The sequence below is a fragment of the Hypanus sabinus genome, assembly GCF_030144855.1.
Source record: "Hypanus sabinus isolate sHypSab1 chromosome X2 unlocalized genomic scaffold, sHypSab1.hap1 SUPER_X2_unloc_17, whole genome shotgun sequence".
NCBI classification, from domain to species: domain Eukaryota; kingdom Metazoa; phylum Chordata; class Chondrichthyes; order Myliobatiformes; family Dasyatidae; genus Hypanus; species Hypanus sabinus.
In genome coordinates this window covers 328,676-354,075 of record NW_026778987.1, presented here as the reverse complement: position 1 = coordinate 354,075, position 25,400 = coordinate 328,676, and the positions used below count along the sequence as shown (strand labels likewise).

At 45.7% G+C, this 25,400-nt stretch overlaps 1 protein-coding gene across 1 annotated transcript; it reads left to right on the top strand.

Moving 5' to 3' along the window:
- Positions 1-11,369: 11,369 nt before the first annotated feature.
- On the top strand, positions 11,370-24,446 carry LOC132385755 (zinc-binding protein A33-like). Its single transcript, XM_059957982.1, has 6 exons — positions 11,370-11,784; positions 12,478-12,573; positions 12,982-13,215; positions 15,404-15,426; positions 15,513-15,631; positions 23,065-24,446. The coding sequence occupies exons 1-6, from the start codon at positions 11,374-11,376 to the stop codon at positions 23,616-23,618; spliced, it is 1,437 nt and encodes a 478-aa protein (XP_059813965.1). The 5' UTR covers positions 11,370-11,373; the 3' UTR covers positions 23,619-24,446.
- The last annotated feature ends 954 nt before the right edge of the window (positions 24,447-25,400 follow it).

Sequence of the window (25,400 nt, the reverse complement as noted above, 5' to 3'; positions counted from 1 at the left end):
CAATTATGCCCCTGTAGAAAGATCTTTGGATTTGGGGGGCCCATACCAAACTTCCTCAACCGTCTGAGGTGGAAGAGACGCTGTTGTGCCTTTTCCCCCGCACAGCTTGTGTGTACAGACCACACGAGGTCCTCAGTGATGAGGATCCCGAGGAGCTTAAAGCTGTTTACCCTCTCAACCCCAGATCCACTGATGTCTCTAGGGGTTTGCTCGTCTCCATTCCTCCTGTAATCCACAACCAGCTCCCTTGATTTTTCGACATTGGAGGAGAGGTTGTTTTCTCGACACCAGTGTGTCAGAGAGATGACTTCTTTCTTGCAGGCCACCTCATTATTGTTTGAGATTGGGCCAATCAATGTGGTGCTGTCGGCAAATTTAATGAACAGATTGGAGCTGTGGGTTGCCGGTTAGCAGATGAACTGTTGTATATGGTTATTACGTTTGAGAGGAAAGAGCTTCTGTAACGGTCCTTGTGACAGCGGTGCTGAGTGAGTCTGTTCGAAAGCTGCCTGTGCAATCGGTCATGGAGAGGATGTGTCCGATTGTCCGTAATGGATGACCATTTGTTTAGTGACACCACTCCTCTCCACCACTCACTCGAAAGAGCCCCGGTTGTGGCCAAGGACGGTTCCAACCTTTCTGATGAGTTCATTTTGCATCACAGCACCGATGCTGCTCCCCCAACATAAAGCGGCAAAGGAGACTGCAGTCGCTACAACAGACTGGTAAAACATCTCCAGCATCCTACCTGACACATTCAAGGATCTCGGCTTCTTTAGAAAACGGAGACCGCTCATCCCCCTCTTGCAAACAGCCTTACTTCTGTTACTTGTGTTCTCAGCGCCCGGTTCCAGTGGATTTCACTGAGTTACATCGAAAATATTTCAGTCACGTCTCCGGCTGAGATGAGACACTACTTCAAGGATCAACAACCGATGTATCGGTGTTGCAATGGAAATATCTGGTCACTCCTTAAATATCCGGACAGAGGTGTGTTGTGTTTGAGAATTCCCGGACACAAATTGCTGTTTCTTTCCTGTAGAAAGATTTACAGAGGACATCAATGGATGAAGGACTGAATTTCGGGGACGGCATGGTCGTGTACTTTGGTAGAAGAAATAAAAGGGCGGACCGTTTTGTAACTGGAAAAAGTATTAAAAAAATAAAAAAATTAAAGGGCCTTCTGAATCCTCGTGTAGGATTCCCTGAAGGATAATTTGCAGGTTGAGTGGATGTTGAGGAAATTCTCTGTGATGTTGAATTCACTTCGAAAGGAAAAGCAAGGATGCATTGGTGAGGCTTTACAAAGAGGCCTCACTTGGAGCATTGTGAGCAGTTTCCTGCCCCATGTCTAAGAAAAGATGTGCTGACCTGAAAAGGGGCTCATAGGAGCCACGGGAATTTGAACAGGACCCCACGAAGTCTGTTGACGGGACATTAACCATCTGGACTTCAACGTCCTCTCTCCAATTCCAGCATCACTCCTTCTGAACGTTGGACTCTCCACCCCCACTGCACTGATCCAAACCTCACCATCAAACCCGCAGATAGGGGAGGTGCTGTAGTAGTCTGTCGGACTGACCCCTACCTTGCTGAGGCCTATCACCAACTCTCAGACACCTCCTCCTACTTACCCCTCGAACAGGACCCCAGTAAGGAACACCAGGACATCATCTCCCACACCATCACCAACCATCTTGACTCTGGGGATCTCCCAGCACCCACCACCAACCTCATACAGTAGCTGAGCCTACTGGGCCTGAACACCTCCCTCTACAACTGGATCCGAGACTTCCTGACTGGGAGACCTCAGTCAGTCCAAATCGGGAGGCAGCATCGCCAATACCATCACACTGAGCACAGGGGTCCCCCAGGGCTGTGTGCTCAGTCCACTGCTGTTCAGTCTGCTGACCCACAACTGTGCTGCAACACACAGCTCGAACCACATCATCAAGTTCGCCGATGACAGAACCGTGGTGGGTCTCAACAGCAAGAACGACAAGTCAGCTTACAGAGAGGAGGTGCAGCGGCTGACGGACTGGTGCAGAGCCAACAACCTGCCTCTGAATGTGAGCAAAGCGAAAGAGATGGTTGTTGTCTTCAGGAGGGCACGGAGCGACCACTCGCCGCTGAACATCGACGGCTCCTCGGTAGAGATCGTAAAGAGCACCAAATTTCTTGGTGTTCACCTGGCGGAGAATCTCACCTGATCCCTCAACACCAGCTCCATAGCAAACAACGCCCAGCAGCGTCTCTACTTTCTGCGGATGCTGAGGAAAGTCCATATCCCACCCCCCATCCTCATCACATTCTACAGGGGTTGTATTGAGAGCATCCTGAGCAGCTGCATCACTACCTGGTTTGGAAATTGCACCATCTCGGATAGTGAGGTCAGCTGAGAAGATCATCGGGGTCTCTCTTCCCGTCATTACAGACATTTACACTACACGCTGCATCCACAAAGGAAACAGCATTATGAAGCACCCCACGCACCCCTCATACAAACTGTTCTCCTTCCTGCCGTCTGTGAAAAGGCTCCGAAGCATTCGGGCTCTCACGACCAGACTATGTATCAGTTTCTTTCCCCAAGCTGACTCCTCAATAGCCAGAGCCTGGACTGACACCTTGCCCTACTGTCCTGTTTATTATTTATAGTAATGCCTGCACTGTTTTGTGCACTTTAAACAGTCCTAGGTAGGTAATGGTAAGGAGTGAATGTGAGCTTTGTAGGCAAGAGAGTGGGGAGGGGAGGGACAGAAATGGATGGGTATGGTGTGGGAGGTGCCTCACCTCATCTTGCCTTGATGACGGATGCTGCTTTTCCTTTTGCTAAGGCAGACGTTGTTGGACTTTCGATCGGTCAGGGCATGAAAGGATACGCAGTGAAGGCAGGAAAATGGGGCTGGGAGGAAAAATGGATTTACCATGATGAAGCGGCAGAGCAGTTTTGATGGGCCAAATGGCCTAATTCTGCTCATGTCTCTCATGGTCTTATGGTCCAAGAGCAGCCTCTCATTCAATGCAAGCAAGAGCAATGAACTGGTTATGGACTTTGGAGGAGGAAACAGGAACCCATGAGGCAATCCTCATCGGGGCTCAAAGGTGGAGACGTTCAGCAACTTTAAATTCCACAGTGTCAACATTTCAGAGGATCTGTCCCAAGCCCGGGACACAAGTGCAATTACAAGAAAGCAGAAACTGTCTGTCCTCGGTAGTATGGCCCTGCACATCATAGTGGATATGGCCGGGCACATCACGGGTAAAACTCTCCTCACGACTGAGCACATCTCTGTGGAGTGCTGTCGCAGGAAATCAGCATCCATCATCAAGGACCCCCACCACCCAGGCCATGCTCTCTTCTCCATGCTGCCATCAGGAAGAAGGTGCATGAGCCTCAGGAGCCTCAACCCCAGGTTCAGGAACAGTTATTACACTCAACCAACAGGTCCTTCTTTCTTTTTACAATGTTTTTATTAAGAAGAAAAAAAAGATTTACAGAGTGCAACACATAGATGCATCACAACATAAATTGTGTACATTCAAATATTGTAATAAAATTGATCAAAATGTTTTAGCTTAACACATAAAGGTATAGCACTCTGTAATCAAAAAATTAAAGATAGGTCATAAATCATAAAAGAAATGTTATATATATATATAAAAGTCAACCCCCTACCAACTATCAAAGAAAAAAGCTGATGGATGACAATGGATAATTAGAAAAAAAAACATACTCACTTAAGAAGAGAAGATAAAAAATATACATAAAAGTCTGTGCACTGTTAAACTTTATAAATTGGAAAAGTAATTTAGGAAAGGTCCCCAAATATCATAAAAAGATTGTTTCGAATTTAAGACTGAGCAGCGATTATTTTCTAAATTTAAATATGACATAATATCACGTAGCCATTGAAGATGTGTAGGAGGGGTAGACTCCTTCCATTTAAGCAAGATTGTCCTTCTTGCTAAAAGAGGATAAAAACTACAACCTGTAGGTTAGGAGTATTTAAAGTTATATCTTCATTTGCAATAATACCAAACAAGGCAGTAAGGGAATTTGGGTCAAATTGGACCCTAAAAAGTTGAAAGAAGATATGAAATACTTCCCGCCAGAAGTTTTCAATTGTAGGGCAAAACCAAAACAGATGAATTAAAGAGGCAACAGCAGAGTTGCATTTTTCACAAAGTGGGGAAATATTCGGGTAAAAACTGGACAGCTTCTGTTTAGAAATGTAAGCACTTTAAATAGTAGAAGAGAATGACGAGCACAGAGAGATGATTTATTAACCCATTTAAGAATTTTATTCCATCTATCATCAGAAATCTGACAATTTAGGTCATCCTCCCAAGCTTTTTTATTTTATCTAAAAAGTCTTATCTAGAATCAACCAACAAGTTATAGATACTGGTTTTAAATTTAAAAGATCGTCCAGTAAATTTTTATCAGGACCTATAAGAAAAGTAGCTAATTGGAAACGTAGAAAATCTCTAATTTGAAGCTATCTGTAAAAATGTGATATTGCGAGTGCAAATTTGTTTGACAATTGGTCAAATGATGCAAGAGATCCTGAGATAAACAAGTCCCAAAAACTCTTAATACCTAGTTCATCCGAATCCTTAAAGACTTTGTCACTCGAAGGGATAAAAAAAAATAATTAAGGAGAATGGGAGATTATAATGAAAAATTCAATGAAACAAAAAAATTTCTAAATTGAGACCAGATCCTTATACTTTGCAATTCCCACAACCAATGGACACAATCAACAGCTCTTCATCTCATGTTCTTGACGTTTATTTCTGAGTTATTTATTAGTTTTATTTCTTTTGTATTTGAATTTTGTTGTCTTTTGCACATGGTTGTTTTGTTTGTCCTGTTGGGGGCGATCTTTCATTCATCTGATAATGATTCTTGAGTTCACTGAATTTACGATATAATCAAATCCCAGGATTATACATGGTGACATGCCTATACTTAGATAATAAATTTACTTTGCACATTTTAAATTGTACATTTCAATTTGTAATTAACTCTGAAACACAAGAGCGGGTTGTTTGCTCAGTCTGCTGGGTAAATTATATTTTTTCTGATCTGAATGGTCGGCCCAACACCGTGACCCGTCTTTCGAGGCACAACAAATACTGGAAATATTCCTGAATTGAACTGGAAAACCTCAAATACTCTGTCTCTCTGCTCAAGCGTGCAAACACACGTAGACACACACACACACACACACACACACACACACACACACACGTTTAAAAACGTCGACAATCATATCAGTGCCCAAAAATACCAGGGGCACCTGCCTCAACGACTATCTCCCGGTGTCGCACACTACTGTGATGAGGTGCTTTGAGGGGTTGGTCATGATCAATCAACTCCTGTCTGTGTGCAGACACCCACTGCAATTTGCCAATCGCCACAATCTGTCAACAATTCTCACTGGCTCACACTCGGCCGCAGATCGCCAGGATAAAAGCAATACACAAGTCAGGCTGCTGATTACAGCTCAGCGTTCAACACAATCAGACCCTCAATTGTAATCAACAAGCTCCAAATCCTGGGCCTCTGTACCTCCTTCTGCAACTGGATCCTCACCAGGAGACCCCAGTCTGTGTGGATCAGAAATAACATCTCCTCCTTGCTGACAATCAACACTGGCACACCTCACCGATGCGTGCTCAGCCCACTGCTCTACTCTCTCTACACCACGTCTGTGTGGCTAGACACAGCTATAAACTTGCTGATGACACAACTATTGTTGGTGGAATTTCAGATGGTGACGAGGAGGAGTACAGGAGTGAGATAGATCAGCAAGTTGAGTGGTGTCACAGCAACAACCTTGCACTCAGCATCATGAAGACAAAGGAATTGATTGTGGATTCAGGAAGGGGAAGTCGAGGGAACACACACCAGTCCTCATCGTGGGATCAGAAGAGAAAAGGGTGAGCAGTTTCCATTTCCTGCCTGTCAACATCTCTGAGGAACAATCCTGGGCACAACATATTGATGCAGTTACAATGAAGGCACAACATCGGCTATATTGCATTCGGAGATTGAGGGGAATCGGTCTGTCACTAAAGACACTTGCACATTTCTACAGATGTACTGTGGAGAGCATTCTAACTGGTAGCATCACTGCCTGGTGTGGAGAGGCCACTGCACAGGATCGGAAAATGCTGCAGAAAGTTGTAAACTCAGCCAGCTCCTTCATGGGCTCTGGACTCCACAGCATCCAGGACACATTCAAAAAATGATGCCACAAAAAGGTAGCATCCATCATTAAGGATCCCCATCACACAGGACATGACTTCTTCTCATTGCTACCATCAAGGATGACGTACAGGACCCTGGAGACACACTCACCGGTTCAGGAACAGCTTCTTCCCCACTGTCAGATTTCTGAATGGACAATGTGCCGATAAAACACCTCCTCAGGATTTTCCCTCACTTTTTGCACTGCATTTTAAATATAATTTTACACAAACTGATTATAATCTGTAGTTTTATTACTAAATATTGCAATCTACTGCTGACAAATTTCAGCACATACGCCGGTGATATAAACCTGATTCTGATACACAAATACACACAGCTGGTCTCAGACATACAACACTCCCACATTCCTCCCTTTGTGACACCCTGCTTGCTCCGTGGCCCCCGGTATGATGCTGAAACTGTTGCAACACCTGCCCTTTAAATTCATGGCTGAGGCTGTGTTGTGTCTGTTCACGGTTTGAGTTCGATATTAAATGAAGAGCATTGAATGGGAAGGAAGGTTTGAATAGATGAATAATGATCTCCTCTGAAGGTATATGGGGTCCTGGTGAGAGGCCTGGACAGTGTAGATATTGAAAGGATGTTTCCCATGGTGGGAGAGTCCAGGACAAGAGGACACAGCCTTAGGATAGAGAGGCTTCCTTTCAAAACAGAGATGCAAATAAATTTCTTTAGCCAAAGTATTGGGAATTTGTGGAATTTGTTGACACATGAAGCTGTGGAGGCCAGGTCGTTGGGTGTATTTAATGTAGAGATTGATAGCTTTTTGTTTGGACATGACATCAAAGGTTACGGGGAGAAGGCCGAGATCTGGGGTTGAGGAGGAGATTTTAAACAAGGGATCAGCCATGATTGATGGTGGAGTAGACTCGATGGGCCAGATGGCCTCATTCTGTTCTTATGTCTTACGGTTCTTCTGGTCTTATGGATTATTTTCTAAATGGAGAGAAATTTCAAAAACTGAGATGCAAAGGAATTTGGGAGTCCTTGTGCAGGATTCCCTAAAGGTTAATTTGCAGGAGTCTGTGGTGAGGGAAGCATATGCGATGTCACCATTCATTTGAAGAGGATAAGACTATAAATTCAAAAATGTAATGTTGAGTCTTTATAAAGCACTGGTGAGGCCACCCCTGGAGAATTGGGAGCAGTTTTGTGCCCTTTATCTTGGAAAGGGTGTGCTGAAACTGCAAAGGTTTCAAATGCGGTTCAAGAAAATGATTCCAGGATTATATACCTTGTTATATGAAAATTGTTCGATGGCTCTGGGTCTGAATTCACTGGAATTCAGAAGAATGAGGGGTGACCTAATTGAAACCTGTTGAATACTGAGAGAGCTTGATGGAGTGAATGTGGAGAAGGTGTTTCCTCTGGTGGGCATGTCTAAGGACACAGCCTCAAAATAGAAGGGTGTCCATTTGGAACAGCGATGAGGAGAATTTCTGTCACAGGAAGAACTGGATCTGTGGAAATCTTTGCCTCAGGCAGCTTGCGAGGCCAATTCGTAAGGTATTTTTTAGACAGAGGTTCTTTGATTCCTGATTGGACAGGGCATGACGGGATATGGGGGAAGACAGGCGATTGCTGCAGAGAGGAAAAATGGATCAGCCATGATTAAATAGCTAAGCAGATGAGATAGGGAAAATGGCCTTATAGTCGAATACATGAATAAAGATCTCCTCTGAAGGTACATGGGGTCCTGTTGAGAGCCTGCATGGAACACTATTCACAGGTCTGGTCCCCGTCCCAGAGGCAGTTTATCGGATAAAGGGAATGAAGAAGTTTCGCAGATTGATTTTGGGTTGTGGTAGTGTCCTCAGAGAGATTACAATGATTGGGCCTGTCTCAAATCTAGAGAAATAAGAGGTGGTCTGACTGAAACAGATACAGACTCACAGGATATTGACATGGTCGGGGCAGGAATGATGTATTCCCTGGACGGGGTGGGGGTGTGTGTGTTGAACAAGGGGTCACAGACTCGAAATCTGAGATCAACTCAGCAGCGCTGAGATCCGGATAAATTTCCTCACCCAGATTGTGGTGAATATTTGGAATATTTTCCACAAGTTTTCTAAATTTAAAGTCAAATTTAGCGCTCAGCGATGATGGCAACGTTGCAGGAAAGTGAGGATAAGGTACATTCGCAACGGGCAGAATGGGCACTCATACTCCTGTTTCCTATTTTCTAAAGCACGAGTTTACCTTTGCGGTTTGTTCTCCCTTTTCAGCCTTTCGGATTGCACAGGGGAGCGGTGAGAGCTCCGGAGATCCATCGGCAGCCGCTGCGGGGCAGCTCCCGTCTCCCAACAGGAAGGGACGGGTCTGCGAGACAGCTCCAGACAACATGCCCCGATTCTCCGAGGGGAAAGGCCGGGCGCCCTCCGTGCAGCTGAAACATCTCACGGAATCTCCGCCGGTCTCTCCAGCTCTGCCTTCGAAAGGATTCACGACCCGCCAGTGGTGCAGCCGAAACCCGAGGCGCAGCTCCCGGTCTCCGGCCCACTCGGTCCCGGTTCCAAACTCCGGCCCGGCCGGTCGCTCATTGACACCCCTCAGCCAATGAGAGCATCCTTCTCTCAGTAGCGATCGCTGATTGGCTGTGAGTATGTGTGAACGGGCTGCTACCTCGGAGCTGGAGATGTCAATGACAGATTGTTCTCAGAATTAAAGCAAGTTTCCCGAAACTCAAATTTCAAAGTAAATTTTATTATCAGAGTACAGAAAAGTCACCACATACAAGCACGAGAAGCATTTCCCTGCTGACATACTTAGAAAAAGTAACGATAACAAGCAGGCAGTGAACGATCAGCCAGAGTGCTGAAGGTAACAAACTGCGCGAATGCAAATATGGAGAAACAGCGATAAATAACAAGAGCATGAAATAACCGCAGCGGCTGCTGATGGATCTCCGGAGCTCTCACCGCTCCCCTGTGCAATCCGACAGGCTGAAGGCCAAGGGAGAACAGGCACAAAGGTCAACTCGTGATTTAGAAAATAAGAAACAGGAGCAGGCGTTGCCATTCGGACCGTTGCGCTGTTCTGCCGCTTACTCAGAACATGGCTGATCTTTGACCTCAGCGCCACTTTCCTGAAACGTTCCCAACATCGCCGAGCCCCAAAATATGTCCGTTTAATTTAGAAAACCTGTGAAGAAAACTCCAAATATTCACCGCACTATGTTGGGGAAATTTCTCCTCATCGCAGTCCTGCGGAGGTGATCTCGGATTTTCAGTCTGTGATCCCTGGTTCCACTGCCCAGCCAGGAGAAACTTCATTCCTGCCCCTACCCTGTAAATACCCTGTGAGACTGTGTCTGTCTCAGTCAGGAAGCTTCTCCATGTGAACCTTGTGTTAGTTCTTTCAGACCAGGACACCAGACAGTGGTCAGCAGGAGAAGGACTGGATGGACACAGTGGAGTGGTTCCCTGAGCAGACAGCCCAGACCATCTGGCAGAATGCCTCGTCAGCAGATCTCACCAACAGGCACCAAGCTCTCACCTTTCTGGTGGCGAGAGGGGTCCTCCCAGTCTGATCCTTGCTGCATGCCCGGAGATCACTCTCACAGCGCGCTGTCCCGAGATTACTGCAGTGGAGACGAGAGGGGCCCTCCCAGTCTGATCCTTGCTACATGCCCGGAGATCACTCCCACAGCGCGCTGTCCCGAGATTACTGCAGTGGAAACGAGAGGGGCCCTCCCAGTCTGATCCTTGCTACATGCCCGGAGATCACTCTCACAGCGCGCTACCCCGAGATTACTGCAGTGGAGACGAGAGGGTCACTCACCTCTTTGCGGACTGTGGGCTGGCGAAGATCTGTGGAGAAAGATGCAAGGGACTGTGCCACTGCAGCTGCGTGACAGAAGGCTCACTGATCCTCGGGCTGTTCCCAGGACGCGCAGGAAAACGGACAGCGAGTGCTGCTGGAAGATCATCAACTCGGGGAAAGACGCCCAAAACTTGTTGGCTTGCCATCACGCCGAGATGTCCGGAGAGCAGCGGTTCCCAACCTGGGGTCCACCGTTACTGGTATTGGTCTTTGGCATAAAAAAAGTTTGGGAACTGGTTTGGTACAGGAATGCTGCCGACTGACACATTCCAGACTACAGGGACACATTTGGAACTATCGGGTCCCTCTACTGCTCGACTGGGAGAGGCCAGGTTGGATGAGGAAGCCTCTCAATTATTGTTCACCACTCCAGGGGGCACATGAGCGACAACAGACAACAGAACACCCCATAGAGAACGAATGTAAATTCATTGGGTAAAGGCATAGGCACGTTTTATCATTCTGAATAAAGCTTATAAAGCTTATTTTGATACAAAAAAGTATCAACATCTGAACTGTATCCAGAGTGAAAGAGACCAGGCCTTCTATTGGAGACGGGACGGACATGGGTCAAGTCACGAAGGTTTTCTCACGAAGGGCTGTTGAAATCTGGACCTCACCGAAAAATTAACATTTTCCACCCTATGACGTAGAATGTCCAGTCCTGTGCTTTTTCCTGCAGCCACAGGTCGGTCATCACCACTGCATCTCTCTCCTCACAGCACAATATTCTCTCCACATCCCCAGTTTAATGGCATGTTTTCACTGTTTACTTATTCACCGTTTTACCCTCCACTCTGACTCTCTTAGACCTGGAGAAAGATAAAAACGAGCTGCTGGAGGAACTCAGCGGGTCGAGCAGCATCTGTGGAGGGAAATGGAGAATCGACATTTCGGGTTGAGACAGTTCAGATGAAGGATCTCGATCCGGAACGGTCCTTCCTATCTGAGCGATGGGGCCTTTGGACTTCCAGCTGACGTTTTTTGTCGCTAGTTTACGAGATGGGGTTGCTGGGCATATGGCCAACTCACCTACGCTCGTCGTCGGGCTTAGACAGTCCATTTTGCGTTTTCTTATCTTTTCCCTGTTTAATTTGTTTTTGATCCCACACTAACATGGAAATAGCCAGAATTTCCACTGAACATATCCAGCAGCAGAATGTTCATTCCCTGAGACTGCAGCGCGCGTAGTGGACAATCGCGGTACTGCAGGGGATCAGCAGCTCCCCGAAAGTGAAAGCATTCGGAATCAGGAAGTGCCGGGAGTTAACATGGCTTCGAAAAGAAAGGCCGAGAGTTGGATCGAGGAAGTAATTTGTCCCGTCTGTCTGGATTTCTTCACCGATCCGGTTATTCTGGAGTGTGGACACAACTTCTGTCGCTCTTGTATCACACGGTGTTGGGAAAGGGAGCAGAGAAACTCCTGCCCGGAATGTAGAGAGGAGTTTGCTGACCGCACCCTCAGGGTGAATCGGGCCTTAGCAAATCTGGCTGAAAAAGCTCGAAATCTAAACCTGAACCCGAAAGGGAAGGAAAGTAAACGTTACTGCGAGGAACATGAGGAAGAACTGAAGCTGTTTTGTGAAACGGACAAGACACTGATCTGTCTGGTCTGTAGAGACGCGCAGGAACACAGACAGCACCGCTTCATGCCGATTAAAGAAGCTGTTAAAATCTACAAGGTAAAAACTAAACGTTAATTTAGTACTTAACACATTTCCTTTCTCCTACATACCATCACACGAGCCTCCATAACCAACACAACATTCTCTGCAACTTCCGCCGTCTCCAACGGGATTCTAGCATCTATCCGTCCCACAGCCCACCTCCGCACCCCTCAACTCTCCGCTCTCTATACGGGTCGCGCTCTACGTACTGTATCGCCCTGATCCACTCGCTCCTCCCCACTGATCTCCCTCCTGGCACCGACACAGGCAAGCGGGATAAGTTCTACACCTGACTCCTAACCTCCTCCCTCGTCACCATTCAGGGCCGCAAACAGCCCAGTTCCTCCCGTTTCTTCCATGGTCGATTGTCCTCTCGTATTAGATTCCTTCTTTTCCAGCCCTTTACCTCTTCCACCTGTCCCCTCTCAGCTTCTCACTTCATCACCCTCCCCCACGTTCCCCCTCACGTTGTCACACCCGTCACCTGTCGGCTGGTTCTGGGCCCCAACCTTTTTATTCTGGCTTCTGTCCCATTCCTTCCCAGTTCTGATGAAGGGACTCATCCTGAAACACCGACTGTTTATTTCCCCTGAATAGATGCTGCCTGACTCACTGAGTTCCTCCGGCATTTTGTGTGATAATCGGGTTTGATCCCCTGTTTACTTTGATGCATCTTGGTTTCTATTTCCTTCACTCTCTGACTTCCAGGATCAGCTAAAATCTTTCTTAGACTCTCTCACAAAAAATAAATCAGACTTCCAGGAAAAGGAGCAGCAACAGAAAGAGAAGATTTCCGGAGTTCGGGTGAGGCTTCCTGAGCGGAATTTACTGTCGAGTTTTGCTCCATTTAATGCAGAATAGCAGAGTATCGCAGCTCCAGTGACCTGGGTTCGATCCTGACCTCTGGTGCTGTCTGTGTGGAGTTTGCATGCTCTCCCTGTGGCCATGACAGTTTCAGACACATTCCAAGGACATGCAGGATGAATGGTTAATTACAATTAACCCTGTGAAGGTGGAGGAGAGTGATGTGAATCTGCTGGGTGTTAATGGGCCACTGAGGGAGAATAGGTTTCAGGAAAATGTAAGGGAAAGGAGTTGACGGGAATGTCTCAGAAGTAGTATGGACCACAATGGACCGAATGGTCACTTTTATGTCATCAGGAAATACAACACAGCAATGCAGTAAATTAATTTTCACCTTTCATTCGACAGAAACAGTCACACAGTGTTCAGACCCACATCACATCTCAGTTTGCTGAACTGCGCCAGATTATCAGTGAGAAAGAGCAAAGCTTACTCAGGGATCTCAGGGAAGAAGAGAAGAGGATTCTCAACCCAATGGAGAAAAATCTTCTTAAGATTCAAGAGAATATAAGGATTATTCAGGAGGAAATCACTAAGTTAAAGGAACAGATGGATCAAAAAGACAATGTGATGTTTCTCAAGGTGAGGGATTACATTTTAATTTATTTCTGTCAAATTGAACTAAATGAACAGTAGTATATTTGAAATAAACACAGCTCAGCGGCCCATTCTAACAGATCAATTGCCGCTGCTGGTGACCTCACACAGAGTGTTCTCCTTGCATGACAAAACTCCAATTACTCCGCTAATGACATTCTAAAATGTCGGAGACAGATATTCCATCTTTATCAGCAACATACAAAATTTAAGCGATGAAATCTCAGCATAATTAATCGTAAATTAAACTGCAATTAATCGGTCAACAAAAGATATGGTAGCTGCCAGTGCCAGGATCAAAACAGCCCAGAACAAAGTACGAATACGTAACTTATTCCCTTCACTTTTACCACGTCCCCACTCACGTGACTGGATCGTAATAAACACGTAACACAGAATACAATGCAGACAGAAAACAGACGTGTTGCTCCTACACACAGCATTTACAAATGGCAGTAAACTGGTTTTCACCAGACAAGTGAAGTAACTATTCAGGGTTGTTGTTGTCCCAAAACTGGACTTCCTTAACTTCTGTACAGTAGTATATTTGAAATAAACACAGCACAGCGGCCAATTCTACCGAATCCATTGCCGCTGCTGGTGACCTCACACAGAGTATCCTCCTTGCATGAGGAACCTCCAATCACTCCGCTAATGACATTCTAAATATCGGAGACAGATATTCGATCCGTTATCAGCAACATACAATATTTAAGCAATGAAATTTCAGCATAATTAATCGTAAATTAAACTGCAATTAATCGGTCAACAAAAGATATGGCATCTGCCTGTCCCAGGATCAAAACAAGCCTGAAAAAAGTACAAATACGTAACTTATTCACTTCACTTTTACCATGTCTCCACTCACGTGACTGGTTATCGCAATAAACACATAACACAGAATGCAATGCAGACACTGCTAGACAAATGGCAGTAAACTGTTTCTCAAAAGACAATTGATGCAACTATTCAGGGTTGTTGTTTCCCCAAAACTGGACTTCCACAACTTCTGTACATCTCAGGACAGAATGTAATATTTTCTGCAATGATTTACTCTGATCATAACACAGAGCTGCTGATTGTGTCCTTAATTACCACATTAAATATCCTCTAAAACTCCCATTAACTCCCATTTCCAGTCACAGGCTGTGAGTGTGTCTGGTGCGGTGGGTGTGAGGGTCTCTCTGTCAATCCGTGAGAACAAAGAATGTGACCCACACATCAGACTTATCCTCCATATCCGGTTTCCATCAGATTATAGAAACTTTCACTGTCTCTACTTTTTCGAATTAGATTTACATGGGATTCTGTCCCATTCTCCGTCATGAGCAGGCCATTTGGTCCATCTTCTATCAATTTCCCCTCGGCCACAAACCTCCTGCCACCTCCCCACCGCACCCAGCAACAATGCCCCAAGTCCCTGGTGTCTCACGTGTTTATCCAGCCTCCCCATTACAGTCAGTCTCTGCTGTTCCATTTTAACCACTACTGTGGCACTGAGTTCCACATCCTCTACACTAAATTTCTTGTGGGATTTATTAAAAACCTCCTGGCATTTTATCTTTGACTGAAGGTCTCCCCCTAAATAGAAACATAGAAACAAAGAAAACCTACAGCACATTACAGTCTCTTTGGCCCACAATGCTGTGCCGAACATCTACTCACTTTAGAAATTACCGAGTAAGCCATAGCTCTCTATTTTTCTAAGCTCCATGTACCTGTGTGGGAGTCTCTTGAAAGACCGTATCGCATCCGCCTCCACCTTCGTTGCCGGCAGCTCATTCCACCCATTCCAAAACACTTACCCCGGACATCTCCTCCGTACTACTTCCAAGCACCTGTGTCCTCTCGTGTTCGCCATAATGAGGTACATTTTCCAGATTCGCGCAAGCAAATCCATCACTAATCTTAAATTGTTCCATTATATCATTCTGACGTCTTATCCAGATGGTAATGCACAGCCTGTCCTGTCTTTCCTGACAGTTCCATCCTCTGAGTAATGGTCTAAATTGCAGAAATTTTCCCTGTAATTTACCCCGTTGTTCTGTATTGCTGGTGTGTGTTTGAGACTGTGGGAGTGGGAATTTTCAACACCTTGTAATGATTTGGATGAAGTTCAGAATGTGGACATTAAGTCCAAGTCTAATCAGATTTGTGCTTTTATTTATTTCAGGAGGAAGCTCATCGAAATAGGAGGTAGGAAATGCTCTTTACTGAAACCCTGTATGGATTTGTAAAATAGTTCAAAATTCCAGTTTATCACTACAGTTTATTATTTACAGAATCAGTGACAATGTCCAGGAATTGTCAGTGACAGAAGAGGCCCTACCGGTTGAAAAATTCGTTCGCTTCTATTTGCTGAACACAGTGCTGAGTGAAACACTTGATGCCATTAACCGAGGTAAAACTTACAAAGATTCATTTTTCCTTGTTCATGAAACACAATTAATTTATAAGCTGAAGCAAAGATTGGCTGTGATAATGGACTGAAGGGGAAGTGATGTTTATTCCACATCAACCCCACTGACTGAGAGGCATCACTGTCACATGGTCAGCTGGAGATGTCAGACCCCTGAACACATCAGCACATGACCACAATACAACCAGTACATGGGACTGGCAGATGAACCACTGTGTCCTGATCCCAGACAAATGCACTAACACACCAGGACGAGTTTGAATCCTTCCTCAAGAGCGGGGAATTTAACACTGACTTGATGATATTGTAAGGAATAAAAGCGGGTGACTGGGATTGTCAGGAAAATACACAAGTCCTTCCTGCACAGTGAGTGCAGACTCTGACTGACACAGGTCTTTCCCCTTCTGGATCCACAACTCTTAATTTTGTTAAGAGAGAGAAGAGGGGAGCAGTAGTGACAGGGGACTCAATCATAAGGAGACAGACAGGAGAATCTATGGACGTATATGGGGCCCCCAAATGGTATCTTGCCCCCTGGGTGCCAAGGTCAGGGATATCTCCGATCGTGTCTGCAGCATTTTGGAGAGGGAGGGTGAAGGGTCAGCCATCTTGATGCATTTTGGGACCAATTACATAGGAAGTAAAAACAAAGAGGTCCTGAAAAGAATCTGGCTAGCTTGGTAGAAAGCTCAAAACCAGTACCTCCATGGTTGTAATTTCTGGATTGCTGCCTGTGCCACGTGCTGGTGAGGGTAGAAACAGAATAATTTGGCAGATAGAGCATGGCTGAGAAGATGGTGCTGGGGACAGGAATTCAAGTTCTTGGATTATTGGGATCTCATCTGGTGGAGGAATGACCTGCTCAAAAGGGATGGGTCGCACCTGGACCCGAGGGAGAACAATATTCTCACAGAGAGGTTTGATAGAGCTGTTGGGAGGGTTTAAATTTGGTGGGGTTTAGAACTGGAGTGAAGGGATAGGACTGATGGTAAAAATGCAAGATAGCATGCAGTCATACTGTCAGATAGGGCGGTCAGATGAGAGGAGAAAATTGCAGCCAGCAACGTGAGTATCAGTGCATTAGGGATGCAGAATTAAAAAGGGTAACAGATACAGTACACAAAGTGTTATATCTCAATGCATGGACGATGAGAAATAAGGTGGATGACCTTGTTGCACTATTACTGATGGTCAGGTATGATGTGACCATCATGGAAACGTGGCTGAAGGATGGTTGTAGTTGGGAGGTGAATGTTCAAGAATTCACAATGTATCGGAGGAAGGAAGGAAGATCTGATGGGGTGGTGTGACTCTGCTGGTAAATCAACAGCAAAATGTGACATAGGATTGGAACATATTGAATCTTGTGGCTTGAGGTAAGGAACTGCAAAAGTAAAAATGACACTGACACCAGTCATATACAGGCCTCCCAACAGTCAGTGGGTTGGGGCCCACAGATTCCGACTGGAAATAGAAAAGGCTGATGAAAAGAACAATGTTAAGATAATCATGGGAGAGTTCAACATGCAGGTCAATTGGGAAAATCAGGTTGGTAAAGGATTTCAAGAGAGTCTGTTTGTTGAATGCAATGTGATGGCTTTCTAGAGCAGTTTGTCGTTGAGCCTACTCGGGGAACAGCTCTACTAGATTGGGTGTTATGTATTGAACCAGAGGTGAGAAGTTAAGAGAAACCTTAGGAAGCAGTGCTCACAGTAAGACTGAGTTCAACTTCAAATTTGATTAGGAGAAAGTAAAGTCTTCACGTTGTAGTATTTCAGAGGAGTGAAAGAAATTACAGTGTTCTGAGAGAGGAGTTTGCCAAAGCAAATTGGAAGGAGATGCTGGCTGTGATGACAGCAGAGCAGAAATGGTGTCAGTTTCTGGGAAAATGAGGAAGGTGAAGGGTAGATGTATTCCAAAAATAAATAAATACTCAAATGGCAAAATAGTAAAACCGTGGCTGACAAGGGAAGACAAGTTAATGTAAAGGCAAAAGAGAGGGGATACAACTAAACAAAAATTAGTAGGAAGACAGAGGATTGAGAAGCTTTTAAATACCTACAGAGAGGAACTAAAAGAATGATTGGGAGGGGAAAAATAAACAATAAATTGATTTGAATTGAATTGACTTTATTACCTACATCCTTCATATACATGAGGATTAAAAATCTTTATGTCTCCACCTAAATGTGCAATGTGCAATTTATTGTAATTTATAATGAATAATACGTACAACAGGCTGGTTCATATAACATAGGAATATTGTTGTTACCACACGAGTTAATCAGTCTGATGGCCTGGTTGAAGAAGCTGTCCCGGAGCCTGTTGCTTCTGGCTTTTATGCTGCGGTACCGTATCCCGGATGGTAGCAACTGGTACAGGTTGTGGTTGGGGTGACTCTGCTCTACAAAGATCCTTCAGGCGCTTTTTACACACATGTCTTTGTAAAACAAGTTAGCAAAAAATATCAAATTGTTTTTCAAGTATTGTAAAAAAATAAAACAGAGATGAGAGTGGATATAGGGCCGCTAGAAAATGAGGACGGATATATCATAACGCGGGATAAAGAGATGGCAGATAAACCAAATATTTTGCACCAATCTTCACCGTGGAAGACACTAACACTGTGCTCGGTGTTGAAGAGTGCGAGGGAAGAGAAGTGAGTGCATTTACTGTTACAAGGGAGAAGGTGCTCAAAAAGCTGAAAGACCTCAAGGTACATAAGTCACCCAGACCAGATGAACTGCACCCTAGTGTTCTGAAAGAGGTCGTAGTAGACATTTTGGAGGCATTTTAAATGATCTTTCAAAAATCATTGGACCCTGGCATGGTGCCCGAGGGCTGGAAAATGGCAAGTGTCACTTAACTCTTTAAGTAAGGAGGAAGGCAACAGAAAGGAAATTACAGACCAGTTAGCCTCACCTCTGTGGTTGGGAAGAAATTGGGGTCAGTTGTTAACTATGAGGTTATGGAATACTTGGTGACACTGGACAAGATAGGACAAGTCAGCATGGATTCGTTAGGGAATATCCTGCCTGACAAACCTGTTGGGATTCTTTGAATTCAAGGGGTTTAGATAGCATTCAAGTGCAGAGATGTGATGCTGAGGCTTGATCAGGCACTGGTGAAGCCTCACCTTGAGTATTGTGAACAGTTTTGGGCCCCTCATCTAAAAAAAGATGTGCTGGCATTGCAGAAGGTTCATTTCATAAGGATGATTCCAGGAATGAAAGGGTTATCATTCGAGGAACGTTTGATAGCTCTGTGTCTGTACTCGCTGGAATTTAGAAAGATGAGGGGGGATCTCATTGAAACCTTTCGAATGTTGAAAGTCCTAGACAGAGTAGATGTGGAAAGGATGTTTCCCATGGCGATGGAGTTTAGGGCAAGAGGGCACAGCCTCAAGATAGAGGGGCCCCTATTTAAAACATGCGGAGAAATTTGGGCCAATGGCTGGTGAATTTGTGGAACCTGTTTGGTGTATTTAAGGCTGAGCTTGATAGGTTCTAGATTGGACACAGCATCAAAGGTTACGGGGAGAAGACCAGGGAGTGGGGCTGAGGAGGGAAAAAAGGGATCAGCCATGATTGAATGGCGGAGCAGACTCGATGGGCAAATGGCCTAATTCTGCTCCTATGTCTTATGTTGATCAGACCACTTCATTGAAGCATTGTGAGAATGAGCTCGGACACACCAACAAGCATTGACATGGGTCAAAATTTCATCTCGGGAGAAGCACACACAGCATAACCGGCCTGGCAAAGCTCCCTCACACACATACACAGGAAGGACTGGCAGATTGTAGTCAGAGCCTCAGCAATGTACGTTGTTATTTCCCTCAGTAACCTGGAAACCAATCTCTTCAGAGACAGTCATTTATTCATTTAAACAACTCAATCACGTGTGACACATTGTCAACACACACCAGACATGTGATGACACACTGTAACATACAAATTCTTCAATGTGCACACTGTCCTTCAATGTGTATACACACCACACAGATATTTACCACAATCAACACACACACACACACACACACACACACACACACACACACACACACACACAGATATACTATCAGAGTGTGACACACGGCCACAGAAATAGGCACAAATTCCCATTTAGGATTGAAATCTGCCGTCCTTACCCAGTCTGTCTGTTCTGTGTCACTGAGCTGCCCTCTGACGTGACGTCACATCAACACTTCACAGACAGACTCCGGGGTGAGATTCCTCAGGAGGATGATCTGGGAGGGTTTGATGGATGTTGAACTCAAGGCCAACTTCATCAATCTGCAAGACTAAGATGTCTTCTTGAGCATGGCCCATTTGTGTGTGTTTGCCCCCCCCCCAACCCTCTAACCATTTCCCATCTGTGTACCTGCCCAAATTTATTTTAAAATACTTTATTTATACCTATTTGTACAGCGTCTGAGGGCAAATTCCATTTTCCAACCTCCCTCTCTATGAGAATATTACCCAATAGACCACTCAGAAAAATTTCCCGTCTCACTTTCAATCCCAGGCCTCTGGTTCTGTACTCCCATTTCTTGGAAAAAGATACGTTATTTAAGCTCCTTATGAATTATTTACCTCGATAAGGGGTCATACCTGAACATCTTACACTACAGCTGAATAGCCCAAGCTTATCCACTCTCTGCTTTTAACCCAAGCCCCCAGTCCTGGTAACATCCTCCTGAAGCCTCCTGTCCAGTGTAATGACATCCTCCCCATATTCGGGAACCGGAAAAGCAGACAATACTCCAAGTGTGGTCTATAATCGACATCAAAGGCCTTGCTGAATTTGTGGAATAGGCTGATGAATACAGGACTGAAGGTGTTTTTTTGAGATTGGGACAAGAAGGGCGGTGTGGGAGCTAAATTCTGATGGAAGGCAGTTTAAAAAAAAACTTTGCGTACAAGAACGGCGAGACTGCGCAGGACAGCGCGGAGAGTTTAAAAAGATGACCACCCTATACAGCGGGCAGCGGAGTGGGTGGCAGCAGAGTGTAGGGCTTTGGCTCAACGGGCTTAGGTGGTAACGGGAAGAGCCGAGAGCGAGGCACCGACTCTTTTTCTCCCCTTGGCAATTCGGCCCGGACGGACGGGGGAACAGCAGGGCACTTTAGCTAACGGTTTAAAAAGACCGTGTGCTTGGCAAAGTAAGTGGGTGAGTAGACCTATCTTTCTTTGTTTCATTCCTGTAGAATTAGGTAGCATGTCTGCAGGGTTAGTGCTTTGTTCAGGGTGTCAGATGTGGGAATCCTGGGAGACCCCCAGCCTCCCTGATAGCCACATCTGCACCAGGTGAACCGAGATTCAGCTCCTCGGAGACCGTGTTAGGGATCTAGAGCTGCAGCTTGATGACCTACTGCTTATTAGAGAAAATGAAGAGGTGATAGACAGGAGCTACAGGGAGGTAGTCATCCCTAGGCTACAGGGGTCAGAAAACTGGGTGACTGTCAGGAGAGGGAAGAGAAATGCCCGGATAGTGGAGAGCACCCCTGTGGCTGCCCCCCTCAGCAACAAGTATATCGTTTCGGATGCTGTTGAGGGGGATGACCTGACAGGGGACGGCCACGGTGACCGGGTCTCTGGCACTGAGCCTGGCGCTGTTGTGCAGGTGGGAAGGAGGGAGAAGAGGAATGCGGTAGTCATAGGGGATTCCATAGTCAGTGGAACAGACAGGAGATTCTGTGCGCCTGGTAGAGATACCCACATGGTGTGCTACCTCCCTGGTGCCAGGGTACAGGATGTCTCGGATCGGGACCAGAATATCCTGAAGGGAGAGGGCGAGCAGCCAGCTGTCTTGGCACATGTTGCTACCAATGACATAGAGAGGGAAAGGGAGGAGCTCCTGAAGAGAGATTTCCGGGAGTTAGGAATGAAGCTGAGAAGCAGGACCTCCAGGGTAGTAATCTCAGGATTGCTACCTGTGCCACGTGCTAGCGAGGGCAAGAATAGTAGGATCAGACTGATGAATGCGTGGCTGAGAGACTGGTGCAGGAGGCAGGGCTTCAGATTCTTGGATCTTTGGTGTCTCTTCTGGGAAGTATTACCTGTTCAAAAAGGACGGGTTACACCTGAACCCGACGGGGATCAATATCATAGCGGGAATGTTTAATAGAGCTGTTAGGGAGGGTTTGAACTAATTTGGCAGGGGGATGGGAAACCGGAATGATAGAGCGGAGGAGAGGGAGAACGGAAGTAAATCTAAGATAGTGAGCAGTAAAGATGTCAGGAAGGACAGGCAGGTGATGGGGCAAATTTGCAGCCACTGGGATGAGTTGCAGTACAATCAAAACAAAAAAGTAACAAAGTAACACCTTAAGAGGTGTTATACTTAAATACACACAGCATAAGGAATAAGGTGGATGATCTTGTCTTACAGCTACAGATTGGCAGGTATAATTTTGTGGCCATCACTGAGACGTGGCTGAAGGATGCATGTCTCGGAGAGCTGAACGTCCAAGGATACACGGTGTATCGGAAGGATAGGCAGGTAGGCAGAGGGGGTGGCGTGGCTTTATTGGTAAGAAATGATATTAAATCATTAGATAGAGGTGACATAGGATCGGAAGGTGCAGAATCTTTCTGGGTTGAGCTAAGAAATCGCAGGGGTAAAAGGAACCTGATGGCAGTTATCAACTTCTGCTTTAAAAATCAAACAGGAGAAAATCTGCAGATGCTGGTAATCCAAGCTACACGGGTCCTGATGAAGGGTCTCGCCAGATTTCTCTGGCAGCTTCCTGGAGAGAGTTGATGTTGGGAGGATGTGGGTGAGTCGAGAACGGTAAGCACAGCCACCGACAGTAGGGATGTCCATTTAGGACAGAGATGAGGAGGAATTCCTTTAACCACAGGATAGTGAATCTGCAACAGGCAGCTGTGGAGGCCAAATAATTGAATATATTTAAAGCAGAGTAACACAAACAAATTGTTGGGGGAACATTAGGCCGGGAAGTTTCTATGGAAAAGAGTAAACAGTCGACGGTTCAGACTGAAACACTTCATCAGGACCTGTGTTGCTTAAGGATTCCTGCAAACGGACGATGTTTCCCCTGTTCAGTGGAAAACCCTTGTGGAGACATCTGCTTTAGTCGAGTCAAAGGTTCGTCACACCGGCCTTTTCCCTCGGTCCCGGGGCTCCGCTGCCCGAGTCTCCCCCCGATCCCCGGGGCCGCGCTGTCCGAGTCTCCCCCCGATCCCCGGGGCCCCGTTGCCCGAGTCTCCCCCCGATCCCCGGGGCCGCGCTGCCCGAGTCTCCTCCCGATCCCCGGGACCGCGCTGTCCGAGTCTCCCCCCGATCCCCGGGGCCGCGCTGTCCGAGTCTCCCCCCGATCCCCGGGGCCGCGCTGTCCGAGTCTCCCCCCGATCCCCGGGGTCTCTCTAATTCTCTGCTTCTCCCCCCAGTCTCTGTCACCCTGGATGTGGAAACGGCGAATCCGGATCTCGAGGTGTCTGAGGATCGGAAGAGTGTGAGATATACCGGGACACGGAGGAATCTCCCTGACACCGGGAAGAGATTCACAGACTGGGAATGTGTGCTGGGATCGGAGGGATTCACATCGGGGAGACATTACTGGGAGGTGGAGGTGACGGGGAATCGGGGCTGGTGTCTAGGAGTCGCCGCAGAGTCTGTGGAGAGGGAGGGAGGGTTCAGTCTGAGTCCGGAGACCGGATTTTGGGTCATCAGGCGGGTTGGTGACGTGTTACATCGGGATTGTAACGTGTTCGCTGCTCTCACCTCCCCCGAGTCCCGTCTCGCTGCCGGTCCCATCCCCGGGAGGGTGCGAGTTTATCTCAGTTACGAGTCCGGGACAGTTTCATTTTACAACGCGGAGAACAAGTCCCATCTCCACACCTTAACTGGGAATAAATTCACCGGGAAACTTTATCCTCTCTTCGCGACCTGGGATGGAAACCAGTGGCTGACAATCTGCTCCGGTTCCGCTCCGGGTCTGTAAACGGGTCGGGTCCCGGGACCGGCGTCAGGAGTAAATTCCCTGTAAATATAAATGTGCGGAGAGTGCAGCTAAATACGTGGCTAACGAGATGGTGCAGGAGGGAGGGCTTCATGTTTCTGGACAATTGGGCTTTGTTCCCGGGAAGGTGGGGCCTGTTCCGACGGGACGGTTTGCCCTGAACTAACATCCTTGCGGGTAGATTTGCCAGTGCTGCTCGGGGGGTGGGGGGGGGGGGGAGATTTGCAGAGGGAGGAGAACCAAAGTGTTAGAGCAGATAGTGAGGTGGAGGAGGATAAAGGTCATGCGAGGACTGCCTGTACAGACAGAAATCAAAGGTTTGTACATTAGGTTGTAAATTAATTTTCAGAGCTTTAGAAATTGTAGAAAATAAAGATTTCCAAAAAGATTTTGATGAAGAGCATGACCAGAGCATATGTGAAAAAGTGGCTACTTCAGTTTTACACCTATCGCAATAACTGTCTATGGTAGGAAATATATTGGATAGTCTCTCCTTTGTTAAATAGTAACAGGGAACAATTTTAAATTGAATTAAATACTGATTGGCACATATTAAAGAAGAATTGACCATCTTCATTAACAAAGGTCATATTAAGTTCTCTCTCCCAATCTTGTTTAATCTTTAGTGATTAAGGTGATCTGTTTTTTTTTTGCAGATTTATTTATTTTTATTTTCATTTATTTTGTGATGGTCGATCGATGACTTTTGAAGAGTTAATTAGCAAAAATTCTCTTCAGGGTAGACATTTTTTACAAAAATAATTATCTAAGTTTCCAGAAATGCAAGAATCTGATTTGTTGGATACTACTTTGAATATGAATCCTTTAGTAAGAGGCTCCATTGGTAGAATTTATAATTTATTTTTAATACATTAATACAAAAAGATAACCTCTCACCTAAGGTTTATACATGATAGAAATATTCGTTGTTTCAGACATGATAGAGAGGGAGGGATGAAAGGGGGTGGAGTGGCATTACTAGTCAGGGAAAATATCACAGCTGTGCGTAGAGAGGACAGCCCGGAGGGCTTGTCTACAGAGGTCATATGAGTGGAGCTGAAGAACGGGAAAGGTGTGACCACACTAATAGGGGTGTATTATAGACCGCCCAATAGTCAGAGAGAATTGGAGGAGCAAACCTGTATAAAGATAGTAGACCAATGTAAGAAACAGGAAGTTGTAATAGTCGGGGATTTTAACTTTTCTCATATTGACTGGGTCTCCCAAACTGTAAAAAGGCTAGATGGCTTGGAGTTTGTGAAATGTTTTCAGGAAAGTTTTCTAAATCAATATATAGAGGTACCTACGAGAGAGGATGCAATGCTTGATCTCCTATTAGGAACCCAGACAGGTCAGGTGACAAAAGTATGCGTAGGCGAACATTATGGGTTCATAATGATCATAATGTCATCAGTTTCAAGTTAATTATGGATAAGGATAGGCCTGGTCCTCAAGTTGAGGTTCTAAATAGCAGAAGGGCTAATTTTGTGGAAATGAAAAAAAGATCTAGGAAGAGTGGATTGGGATAAGTTTTTTTTTTCCTGACAAGGATGTGTTCAGTAAGTAGAAGACCTCCAAATGTGAAATTTTGAGGGTGCAGAGTTTGCATTTTCCTGCCAGGATTAAAGACAAAGTTAACAGGCAGAGGGAACCTTGGTTTTCAAGGGATATTGGCGATCTGGTTAAGAAAAAGAGGTAAGTGTATAGCAGGTAGAGGCAACAAAGAACAAATGAGTTACTTAAAGAGTATAGAAAATGTAAGAA

Bases quoted from the DNA above. Each gene is read 5' to 3' on its own strand.
- LOC132385755 (XM_059957982.1), top strand. From the start codon at position 11,374: ATGGCTTCGAAAAGAAAGGCCGAGAGTTGGATCGAGGAAGTAATTTGT. The intron at 12,574-12,981 runs GTGAGGCTTCCT...TTCATTCGACAG, and splicing joins AGAAGATTTCCGGAGTTCGG to AAACAGTCACACAGTGTTCA. The intron at 15,632-23,064 runs GTAAAACTTACA...TTCTCCCCCCAG, and splicing joins ACTTGATGCCATTAACCGAG to TCTCTGTCACCCTGGATGTG.